Consider the following 13,319-nt stretch of genomic DNA (forward strand, 5'->3'; position numbering starts at 1 on the left):
AAGTAGAAATAGGATTTAACCCATGTATCAATCTGTTACAAACAAAAATTAAAAATTTGCACCACAATATAGCAATGTACCACACCAACACTAAAGTACAATTTCCATTTACATTTTTTGTTAGCTTGTGATGTTTCACACAAATATCTGATATCTGAGAGGGGTAGCTGATTTGTAAAAACAGTTTCTAACACATAGCAATGATTATTTCTGTTATGTTATTCTCATATTATTTTCTCATTTACAACAATTTCCTATTTGTCATAGTCATTGCCCGCCCACTGCAACATTCTTGGTGCACCTCCAGCTCATCACAGAAAGAGGATGGCACAAACAAACACTAAGTGCACAAACATCTCAATTTAGATTAAAAAGTACATCCAGAATGCTGAAACATTTGACGCTTTTCTTGGCGATTAGCACTTATCCTTAGAGTTATCCCAACTTAATCATTATGAAATTACTTTAGAAATGTATGCATTCTGGAAGTAACCCAATGAATCTCAATAAAAATGTTATATGGAATGCAAATTTGTGCCACATATTTTTAAATAAACACAAACTCTACTGTTACAAATTTGTCCTAAAAACATTTACTTGTTTTGGACAGTATTATGGCATTATATGCCAATGTGACACAACCCATGGAGATTTTGTTGATAGCTAGATAGCAGTGGAATTGAACTTGATGTTAACAGTTGAATCTGCGGTGCATCATATAAAAGACCAGCCTTTGAACTTTTCATACACGCCAGCTATATTCTTATCATTAAGGAATAATAGACCACTACCTAAAAACTTCAGTTCTTGGAGATAAGATTTTGTCCTGCTTCCCATGGATATCTGCTTAAGTCAGGAGTATCCTTCATTTACCACAAACATAGTCACTCTTTTGATCACATGTATCAAATGTAAGCATCACTCGTATATGTATATTATATGTATAGATTGATGTATTGTTATTTAATATTTTACCCAAGTTAAACTGGTTCTTCTCGTCCAAAAGTTTGGAATATGTGTTGATGAAGTCAAGGTAATTCTTCGGAGTTACATAGTTGCTGCGTCTTAACTTCTGCTGAAATTTTTTACTAAATTTTCCCACAGACTCATGGACCATTACAACATGGCTGATGACTGGCTCCAAATGCTCAGATGGTATCATTTCACTTCCACCTGCAGAACACAGATAGCAATAGTAACAGCTTAAAACATGCTATATGTCATTTAACACAGTGGTCACCAACCTGTGGTCCACAAGAAAATTTTGGTGGTCCGTGGCTCTGGCCGGTGCACCACCGAGCGGTGTCAGGGGAGGGACCCCGCTGGGAGGTGCACCCACCACAGCCTATGTCCACCGTATGGATCCCAGGCTCAGGGAAGTGGGCTGGCTGTGGTACTGGACACAACCCGCCCATTCTCCCATTGCAGGCTTAGATCTGGGATGGGAGAGTGGGCAGGGTTATGCCACGATGATGTCACTATGGGGGAGGTTCCCCCCTTTGATTGACACCTGGCTCCCTGCGCTTGCGCGGTCAAGAGCCGTTAATTTTAGTGGTCCCCAGGACCGAAAAGATTGGCGACCACTGATTTAACACTTACTAAACTGCCAAGCCTAAAGTTTAAATCAGACAAAGCTTGCTTTGCTTCTCTTTCTTTTTAGCTAACCCTTGGGAATTAGGGCATCTTTTGTCTTTTGTTTCTATAAAACTAAGATTCCATATACGTAACTAGGTATACATAGAAACAGATAAAACACAACAAATTAAAAGCTTATATATTTAAAAAGTGACAACCTAAATATTGACCTCAAAGTAAAATAATTTTCTTAATAGAATAATGTTTCTTCTACTGATTTATCAAAACAAAGACAAAATGCAGCCATACAAAATTTTAGGTACCAAATAGATTTTACTTTGGTTTTGGTTACTTTGCATATTCACATTGTCACTGTCTAATTAAACAAGGCTGGCAGTAGGGATTACTGTAAATCTTAGTACACTTACCTAAAAATGATTTAGCAACAGCATACAAGGCTTGAGGTGGCCAAGGCAAGAACCAATCAATTCCAGTATTATTCACCAAGCCTTAAAATAAAATATCATAGAAGTTTATAAATATATTAAAACAAAATATAAAGAGACATAATGTACAATAAAATATATTACAAAGCGACCATTCAGTAAAGTTACCAATAAAATTACATTACAATTACAACAAAGGTCAAAAAAGATATAACTAGGGACACTATTCCAAACCAAACCAAGGCTCTATTCATAAGTGAAAAGCAAATCTCTCCAATGAAGACATTGGCAACAAAAAGATTCTGACAGACGATCAATTTAGGCCTTTTCAAGTCAGTGTAAACTAAAAAAAAAAAAAATTGGCAGGTGCTAGACTTGAACTGGCTTCCAATCCAAATTGTGTACTAAATGTTGGAGTATCATAGGGACACAGGATTTTGATATCATTTGTGTTATAGGAAGATGGTAAATATTAAATAGAAGCCTGTGACCCTTCCCTAGCTTGTGACCCGATTGTGAATAGAGAAACAGCTCATCACTCTGTTCTCTCCTTTTGTCAGCTTTTTCCTTGCTAACCTATAGGAATTATAATCAACTAAAACAGAACAACAACTAACAAACTACAATTTGTGCTTTTCACACTTTAATCTGTGCTGCAAAGTGAATTGCAAGAAGCCTATACCAAGTTAAATTCAGAAACTTACTTACTTGAATGTAACAATTACATACATACATACATACATTAAATTTGGGAATAGATAGGAACTGCATTATGTTAGGTCTTGCCAAGATTCAACTTTAAACATTTTCACCATAAAATACTAAAATTCTTTTATTCTTTTCTTAGGTCCCCTCCTCAAATCACACAATGTAAACAGATTTGAATGGTACAAAAGAAATAGGTCTTTGTTACCTGGAAAATTCCTGCATCTTGTTCTTAATGTGTCACCAACTGGGGACATTCCAAGAACAATATGGAGATTGTTGGCACTCTTGTTAACAAAGTATTGCCAAATGCTTTCTTTTGCTGGGCCCACCCCATTTTTACTAGCTTCATCCCTGATTTGGTTTAAAACAGATTCCTTCTCTTCATCAGGGAAAAGTGCTGGTACCATGCCTAAAAGAGAAACACAGGTAAAAACACTGCATTAACCCCAACATAATATACTCTTAAGTACTGATACCAAAAATTCTCTGTTTGTGAGCTTTTTTCAAAGGTATGGAAAAGGTAAAAGAAAGTCATTACTCGTATAAATATATAGGAATTTTTATGTAATGATGATGTGAAAGCAGTGGTGCATTAGTGGCTATGCTTTCAACCAAAACCATGTTTTGCTGATGGCATTAAAAATCTGGTAAGACGCCAATATATGTGACTATATAGAAAAGTGATGTATTTGGTTTATGAAACTTAGTAAATAGAGTTAAAAAAAAAGCACAGAAAAATTTTGAAGAACCTCTCATACATGAAAAGATAAGTAATATGGACTGCTTTGAATATATAAAACACTAGAAAAACAGCTGGGCCCACCTGATGTTAACATATTATTGATAAGTTCCAGAAATCCTTCTTCTGCCACATGAGCATCAGTAAACAGAAATATCATCTTCTTATTTTCTAGACCAAGTTTTATGTAAAGATTTTTCAGATCCTCACGGAAACTGTTTTCTCCATATCCTCGGCTCAGAACAATTTCAAACACCTAATAGTAGGGCCATAATATTGTATGTCACTGCAGCATGAATGCACAAGACAGAATTTACCCAACATACAATATAATACTGTTTTTAAGCAAACCTCATATCCAGCAGCAAAGGCAGCAAGTCGAGCAAGAGATTGCTTCCCTGATCCCCCGACACCAACCAGCAGAGCATGACCTCGATCCATCCTTATAATACGGTGAATTCGAGTCAAATGTTCAAGTGCATCATCAAAGAGAACCAAGTTCATTTTGGTCCTACTTTCATTGTACTCCTCAAGTATTTCCTGGAAATAACAACAGCAATTATTTACTTATACATAGTCGTGAAGTAACAATGAAGAATGAAGAAAAGTACATACTGATATCTTATATTATACTGTATCTGATCTTGGATTGATACATTTATCCTTGAAGACATGAGTTTGCACTGCTAATTATTTTAAGTACATGATTTTATCTTATCTATGAGTATCTTAAAAAATAAAAATCTTTTCAAGTATAATGCTTTTTATCCTAAACTTAAAAGCAACCTCAATCCACACATTTTACTTTGTGATTACTGCAGGATCTTAGTATTTTATGATCTAAATGTATTTACTCCAGCTATCTTACCTGAAAGAGGGCTTTAGCTGCATCATAATCCTGAATGTCCTCATATACTCGTGGTTCACCTTCATTCAATGCTGTTCTGTAGTCACCAAACAGAATCGGGTCCCTCATGGCATATTCTAAATCATCTTTGAAGTGTTCGCCTATTAAACTCTGAATGTGGCCTTGAACCTTGTAGGAAAAAAAAAAACACCATGTATACTGTAGTAGTGTCAGATGATTTTTAGGTGCTTACCCATGGTCTGTAACTTTTAAAATGCTTGTTTTCATGTATAAACTGCATGTATGTAAGGACAAGCATAACTATTTGGCACACACATAACATGCTGTCTGCTAAGTTCAGAAACACAGTGAAGTGACTTATCTTACTCCTGGGCAAGTCTACCAATCAGCTTAGACCAATTTAACGAAAATGCTCGGATTGGTTTTCAATGTAAAATATTTGTCACTATGAATTGTTGAGGTATCAGTTGTATAAATAGTATAAATAGTAATCCCCCCCAAAAAATAAAAAAAAATCACCTCTACAAACATTCTTTTTACTGAAACTTAACATGATTTAAGGTTGTTTTAGCTCATTGACAGGATATCAAATATAGTGTTCTGTATATTAAACATTTATGTGGACTGCACATAATACAATCATTAACAGTACTGTAAATGCAATAATTCATGTACACTTACCACCCTCTTGTCATCTTCATTGATTAGTCTGTCATGAAAAACCCGTAAAGCTTCATTCCTCCAGACTCTCACCATCTGGCTCACTGTCTGCAATCTGCAACAAAATATAAAAAGCACAAATTTTATCTTTAAGGTATACTCAGTGGCAATGGAACTTTTAGGAAATCAATCAAGTCATGCAATCAACTCTGATAAAACAATTTTATCATTCAGTCCAGAGTTAAATGGAGGTAGCAAGTTGTTGGTAATATGTTAGATTCAGCTACTTGTACCAAGATTGTTAGATTTTGACAATTATGCTGTCCAGGCCTAACTAGAGGTAGCAACTTGGTGTTAATACATTGGAATAATACATTATCTACTGTTTTAATCCAGTAAATGGTATAACGTTTCATCAAGGTTGACTTTATTACTTGGTTCATTTAAATTGAGTATCTCTTGTTTTTCAAAAGTTTATTTCTGGGATGTGACATCAGTACTGTAACTCTCAGTGAGATAAAATGTTACAAATAAAATAAAATAAAATAAAATAAAATAAAATAAAATGTTATAAATGTTGGATCACTATCCAACTTATTACAAATTATTACTTTAATAGACAGTTTGAATAACATTACCGCAATCATGTAAAATAAAATATTGGCTACTGCTATCTTTACTTTTTAACTGATTTTGCCAAGAGGAATGTAGTACCTACGGTATCGAACATGCAGTTTGGTGCTGTCTGCTATTGACCTGTCTTTAAGAAGAAGGTGGTTGGAATGATTTCACTCAGTTCTAAGCTCGCCAATTGTCATAGGGATGATACACCAATATACAACTGGGTTCTGAATGACAAAACCCAAACTGTACCACAGTATCTGTGTAATTGTCTTGGTTGAGGCTTTACCCTTTAAAACAGCATAACACCCCAATATTTCTGTAGCTTTTTTTCAAACAACCTACTTCCAACAAGGTAGTTTACATATGAAAAGCAATAGAAAAAATATACCTTTCTGGGGTAGTAAGAACCAGTCCATGAAATACTCTGGAAAGATCTCGGAGGTTAAATATATAGTGGAACTTTGAAGGGGTTGGAGGGAGGTCCCGAACGATCATCTTATATAACTCCAAGGTGCAGAAAGTCAGCTTATCACAGATGGCCTGAACATCTTCACTGAACAGCTGTATAGGGCAGGCAGATAAGCAAACATAGTTTAACTATAGAATAAGATTCTTCCCTGATAAACACTTATCTGACTGCATATCACCTTCCAGAATGAGACCCCTCTATTATGCCTGCATTAGCAGCAAAATTTCAAAGATTGGATTGACAAATATCAAACTGAATAAACCAATAATAACATTGTGTCTCAGAGAAAAGCACTTTCACTTTGCATTGTGAGCACTCTCCATTGATTGGCTATCCTGACAGTCCTTCCACCATCCTTAGTGGTATCCAGACAGGGATTTGAATTCCAAAACCATTACCTTGAGCAACACTTGTGGGTAACTGTAAAATACAAGTCCTGTTAGATTATTATTAGATCTTTGCCCTCTCGTTCTGGAAACATTGCTGTATGAAAATTGGACTGGTAAAGTAAAATTAAAAAATTATATAATTCCATTACCCTTGGCTTCCATGTTATAGGGTACTATGTCTCTTTCTGTTCAGGGAGATTCCAATGGAATCACTCCCAAATCTTGTGGAAAAAGTAAACTAGTTCACAGCAAAAGTGGGATTTTAATTTATTCATTATTACCAGGATTTCCCAGGAATGAGCAAAATGTCACCCCCACGTATGCACCAAAACCAACGATGGGCCAAAGTAAGTATATCTTGGAATCTTTTTTACATGGCCTGGGGCTCTGATCAAATACGTGATGATTGTACTGCCAGTTTTGATTTAAGCTACCTAAAGACATAGGCCCTGATTTATGAAAGCTCTCCTAGGCTGGAGAGAATACACTTTCATCAGTGAAGCTGAGTGGTCCAGCAAACCTAAAATGGATCTGGTCCAGGATTCAAAACATTTGCTAGCAAATGATTTTTTAAAGTCCATTCCATGTTTTCTAGACCACTCAGCTTTACTTCTGAAAGTGTATTCTCTCCAGCCTAGGAGAGCATTCATAAATCAGGGCCATAGGATCAAACTACCTCGATATGTAAAATATCTTAAGTTTGTAAGTACCTATAGAAAAAACCCTGAATAATTATACAGTTCTCTAGTAAGGGCTAAAATGAAGACATGATAAATCTTTTAGACAGTTTACTGTTCATAATATAGATATTTCTGCCTTGATGCCTATTTTTTCTTGAATCAGGACTTGTGAAAACCCAAATAAGTTTCTCTTATTTGCACCTTTATGGTCTGGTAAATATACCATTGAAAGCAATTTGCCATTTACACTTGATACGTGCAAACAATAGCTACTGATTCTGCCTAAGATCTAGCATGATTTAACTTCTTGTAGTGAGCTGACAACAGGGCCTCCGTTACATGGAAATTACAAACAGTCCTGCTCAGTTGTCCATGTGAAATACAGAACACCCCTGCCTATGTCATGGAGATTAGAAGAGGGGACAGTGTTCCTTGGTCCAAATAAAATCCAGGCAAAAGAAAACTAATGCATGCACCTCATGTAGGAACTGCTAAGCTGTCATATTTAAACTTTTTGATCTTGAATTTACACTTTAAATACACATTTAGATAATTAACTAGCTTTGATCAGCTAATACGTTTTAGAATTACCGCAGTGTGACCATGTAAGATGGAGTAGTAAATGTGATGCAGAGACTCTTCTGAAGGAAAAAGCACATTGAATACACTGAAAAGGGAAATGAATCGTGTATCCACTTCATTTCGGCCACCACCAGCCTTTCCCATTGCTGCTATAAATCCAAGGTCCCGCAGGAACTTGCAGTTAAGTTCTTTGCCACGATCATACATTCCTCCCTTCTCCAGCAAAAGTTTTAGGAGAGCAATCGGCTGCTGAGTTCCATATTCATCAACCTGCATGTAAGGAAATTCAGCCTCAGTTTTAAATAAACATAAAATAAGTTTGGAGATTTGTAGACTATAAATAAACATAAAATAAGTTTGGAGATTTGTAGACTATAACTACAGTTGGGTCCATAAATATTTAAATGAAACAACTCAGATGCAGTTGAACTGCAGACTTTCAGCTTTAATTCAGTGGGTTAAACAAAAAGATTGCAAAAAAATGTGAGGAACTAAAGCCTTTTTTTAACACAATCACTTCATTTCAGGGGCTCAAAAGTAATTGGACAAATTAAAAAGCTGAAACTAAAAAGTTAATTTCTAATACTTGGTTGAAAACCCTTTGCTGGCAATGACAGCCTGTAGTCTTGAACTCATGGACATCACCAGATGTTGGGTTTCCTCCTTTTTAATGCTCTGCCAGGCCTTTACTGCAGCGGCTTTCAGTTGCTGTTTGTTTGTGGGCCTTTCTGTCCGAAGTTTAGTCTTCAACAAGTGAAATGCATGCTCAACTGGGTTCAGATCAGGTGACTGACTTAGCCATTCAAGAATATTCCACTTCTTTGCTTTAATAAACTCCTGGGTTGCTTTGGCTGTATGTTTTGGGTCATTGTCCCTCTGTATTATGAAACGTTTCCCAATCAATGTGACTGCATGTAGCTGGATTTGAGCAGACAGTATGTCTCTGAACACCTCAGAATTGGCAACCATGCACGCCCAAGCCATCACACTGCCTCCGCCATCTTTTACAGATGATGTGGGGTATGCTTTGGATCATGAGCTGTTCCACGCCTTCTCCATACTTTTTTCTTGCCATCATTCTGGTAAAGGTTTTTCTTGGTTTCATCGGTCAAAATAATGTTTTTTCCAGAACTGTGCTGGCTTATTTAGATGTTTTTGAGCAAAGTCCAATCTAGCCTTTCTATTTTTGAGGCTTATGAGTGGCTTGCACCTTGCAATGCACCCTCTGTATTTACTTTCATGCAGTCTTCTCTTTATGGTAGACTTGGATATCGATACGCCTACCTCCTGGAGAGTGTTGTTCACTTGCTTGGCTGTTGTGAAGGGGTTTCTTACCATCATGGAAATGATTCTGCGATCATCCAACCAATCCATCACCTCCAGGCATTTTATCTGCCTAATTGATAATAACATACCAAAGGGATTGCCCACACCAGCCCATGAAATAGCCTTTGAATCAATTGTCCAATTACTTTGGAGCCCCTGAAATTAAGTTATTGTGTTAAAAAAGGCTTTAGTTCCTCACATTTGTATGCAATCTTTTTGTTCAACCAACTGAATTAAAGCTGAAAGTCTGCAGTTCAACTGAATCTGAGTTGTTTCTTTTAACATTAATTGTGGTAATGTACAGAACCAAAATTAGAAAAAAGCTGTCTCTGTCCAAATATTTATGGACCTAACTGTATATACAATAGCATAATTGTATCACCAATTACAATAACAACACATGAAAAACATAAGCTCTGTAATACAAAATGATCCTTGATGTCAGCACAATTTTTATACAGAAAAATGGCAATGGTGTTTAGTGACTAGCTTCCAGAACAACTGTGCTAGGTACAGTAATTAGACCTGGTTTTTGGCTTTTGGTCCAGACCAGAACATCAAACCAAACATTGCCAATATTCAGGGATCATATTTAATGCCTATGTTTTTGTGTTTTTTTTGCCTAGATTAGGGAAGCTGTACACTACATGTCGCTGAGACCGTCTGGCTGTATGCTACAACCTGTTATCATACTTGACCAGATTCACTGAGCCATGCGCTATATCTGCCTTTGCCGTCTTATGAGTTCGTTCAGCTCAGCTACATAGCACAGATTAAAAACCATATTTTCTCCCTCAGTTACTTAAATGGGATTAGAATTTCCTTCCCAAATCTACCTGAACAATTAGGTAAATTCAGTTTGTTGGCAAACCAAATTGGCAAATATGAACAACAGCTAACAATTAATACTGATATGGTGGCAAAAAATGTAACCTTGGGCATATTCATATCATCCATGAACACCAGAAGACGCTTTCCCATTGGTGGCCCATAATTATCCTTTGTTCGTTTCTCTACATTGGCTTCCAGATTCCTTTGGATATCCATTGAGGTAGTACGAGAGGAGAAATTGATCATCAGCAATATCTGTCCAGAAAACAGAGATTCAACTATGTTAGTTTGCTTCTTGTAGATATATAGGTAAATTATGTTTTTTTTAATATACAAATTTTATAGTATATATGCTAATAGTGTTATATCTTGAAACAAAACATTTAGTTCCTGGTAAAGCATGTCCCAAAAATGTTCTTAAATTGTAATTAGTAGCAGAAGAACCTCTACCCATTTTAGCACTTTAAAACCTAAAGCAACCTGGTGCATACGCCTATACACTCAACAAAAACATTAAAAGGCATTCTTGGTTCACATTCATTTTAATGTATGTTCAATCTAGTTAACTGTATCAAAGTGATCTATCTATGGTCAGTAAGTACCAGAAATGTTTACACAGGCAATTACATATTCAATAAATTAACAATGTACCGTATTATCACTGTTGAGGTTTCTTAGTAGGTTCATAGTAGTTGCAGTTTTTGATGTACCAGATTCACCTACAAGAACTACTGGCCGTTTAATTTTCACCATTTGCTCCAAGAGCCACGTAGTGCGAGTTGTGTCCACAGTAGGAACTAAAAAACATAAAAAAGTATCACTGGATTGGTACAATCTTTTATATTTAGTTAAGTATCTCAATAGAAATTTTCTAAATAATTATGTGCAAAAAAAAACTGCAATGAAAACATTTTCTTCTGAAAAGGATATGATCTAACCAGGCAATATGGCTGCTTTCAGGACTATTGTAATATAGTAAATTGGGTGCTTTCTTTTTTTTTTTTTTTTTTTTTTTTTTTTTTTTTTTTGGGGGGGGGGGGGGGTGCTGGGGTGCTTTCTTTTGAAGAAGACATTACTTAGGCAAGTAAAATACCCATATGAACAATATATAGCTGTGGGACATGTGAATGGCCTCTTGGGCATATTTCTCTTTTTTTCTATCCTCAAGAAGCAACAGGAGGTAAGAGGAGATCTCCATGAAGTAAAAAAAAGTCCTGCTTAGCAGTTGTACTAAAAAACATTTGCCAACTAACATAACATGATTTAGATGACTATAATAGTGTATCTTCTCCAGTCTTGGGAAGCTTTAATAAATCTGAACCAAAAGTGTTACATTTATAAATTGTAAACACTATTTTGTGCAATAAAGGTCACTAAAACAAAAACAGAGGGTGACTACACAAAGTGGGCACAGACATCATAAAAGTTCTGGTCCTTTCCTGCCTGAACTGGGCTTGAACTCTGGGCTATTTATTCACTTTAAATAAAAATAAGGATTACATTGTTACCCTGGTACACCTGGTGTTGAATATTTAGTCTAAATGCCACTCTTTCATATAAAAATATTTAAAATAAAAACATACTAAAAACAAAAAATGATTTTATCACCAACAGCAAAAATGCTGCATTAAATAAAACAATATCCCTATCTAATTATCTTCTTTATCACTTTTCACGTAGGAGGAACATTGTATCTGAGAATCTAATGCAGCTGTCCAAGCTTATCCAAATAGATGAACATACTGTGCTAAATATTTAATTACTGAGCTTTCTACTTACCCAGAATATCAATAAATTTCTCCTCTGATTTATGGATATACTTTGGGACCAGCTTGGTCCAAGGTATCCATTTCTTTTTCTCACCATCAAAATGGAATTCATAGATTGTGGGCAGATGACCTGTACAAAAATAGATAAGGTAATTTAATTTCCCTGAATATGCTCATTTGGATCAGTCATCTTGTGGTACTGATCAGCATGCTGAACCTCACCTGGAAGCTCTCCAGGTCCAGCCAGGGACTGCTCGTCATAGACAGTTGACATTGATGCTAAACGCTTTACATACTCATCAAATTTCATTCTTCCACTCTCAAGTAATGTCGCTCCCAAAGAACAATACAAAGCTTCTATAAAGTAGCATTCCAGCACATTGACATCTTCAATTTCCTTTTCTATTAAAGCATCCAGCATCATGGCCAGTTGTGTCACCTGAAACTTTTCAGCACAAAGTTATGATATATGCATTGATACAATTTCAGTTTTGTTCAGGCTATGGTGCAGAGCCCTAAGAGCTGTGCTAGTGCTTTTGCACTTAGGTGAGATGCTTGTTTAAAACATTTTTTACAAAAAAAAAAACTTTAATTCTACAAAATTCCACAAAATGCTATACACTGAAAACACCTTGGACACAGCATAAATTTATTTGATGGGATCCATAAGCTAATAGCTAATAATCTAGCTAATAATAATTTATATAACTGTAAATGAGACGTAAATACGGTAACTTTTTATTTGTCAAAATTTATATCCCCAATTATTTCTATTTACTGATTATTCAATGGTCATGAACAGTGATAAGCTTCACATTTATGCTGTAGGGTTACTAAAGGGGATCACACACTAGACGAACAAAGAATTTTTAAAGGTGAGTTTTAAATATTCGGATTAGTGAGTATGAGCAGCTTAAGACCTAAATATAATCAAATTATGTGATTACTGTTAATTCATAAGTGTTCTTTATATCGCTCATTAAAGGAGGACCAACAGGCCCATATATTTGTCTAAATACCATTCCTGCCAAAAATGAAAACTTTACATGGCCACCATTATTGACTAGATATGAGATTGAGGAGTTCAAGAATAAAGTGGTAAAAGCGACATTAATAATTACCATATTTAGATCTGTCTGAGGAACAATTGTTTTTAATTTTTCTCCTTGTTTCCCATCCATTATTCCTTCAACAATCATTTCAAGGCAATGGGGAACATATTTCTCAAACAAACGGTTTAATTCAATCTGTTCTTGCTAAAAACAGAAAAGAAGAAAATGTTTGTAAATACTTTAAAATGTTTAAATCTTTAAATGAAAAAAAATCATATTTAAATATTAATAATTATTCTCATAAAAAACAGATCAATATGAATTCCACAAATTATCAAAATACTGTTATTAAAGGACAACACAATAGAGCTTAATCACAAAAACTGACAATTGTTTTCTTTTTGCAAAAGAAAAAAGTCCAACTTCAATGAAATCATGGTAATGTTGTCAATCAGTATGCTGTAACAGAGGAGGTGTGCGTAGGTATTTCACACCTTCACATTGTTTTTTTTATTTTTGTTCCCTATAAGAAAATGTATTAAGTCATCAGTATCTGTATTTAGAAAATTAATTGTATCATTAATCAAATTATCAACCAAAA

At 35.3% G+C, this 13,319-nt stretch overlaps 1 protein-coding gene across 1 annotated transcript in view; it reads right to left on the bottom strand.

Moving 5' to 3' along the window:
- Positions 1-13,319, bottom strand: part of DNAH10 (dynein axonemal heavy chain 10) — a 71,995-nt gene that overhangs the window by 19,802 nt on the left and 38,874 nt on the right. Inside the window, 14 exon segments of the mRNA XM_072415787.1 lie at positions 976-1,173; positions 2,004-2,084; positions 2,935-3,138; positions 3,553-3,724; positions 3,820-4,008; positions 4,337-4,504; positions 5,018-5,111; positions 6,009-6,181; positions 7,750-8,010; positions 10,000-10,152; positions 10,549-10,694; positions 11,677-11,796; positions 11,889-12,105; positions 12,788-12,922. Coding sequence (XP_072271888.1) covers positions 976-1,173; positions 2,004-2,084; positions 2,935-3,138; positions 3,553-3,724; positions 3,820-4,008; positions 4,337-4,504; positions 5,018-5,111; positions 6,009-6,181; positions 7,750-8,010; positions 10,000-10,152; positions 10,549-10,694; positions 11,677-11,796; positions 11,889-12,105; positions 12,788-12,922 — 2,311 coding nt within the window.

Source organism: Pyxicephalus adspersus, chromosome 6 (genome assembly GCF_032062135.1).
Source record: "Pyxicephalus adspersus chromosome 6, UCB_Pads_2.0, whole genome shotgun sequence".
Lineage (NCBI taxonomy): Eukaryota > Metazoa > Chordata > Amphibia > Anura > Pyxicephalidae > Pyxicephalus > Pyxicephalus adspersus.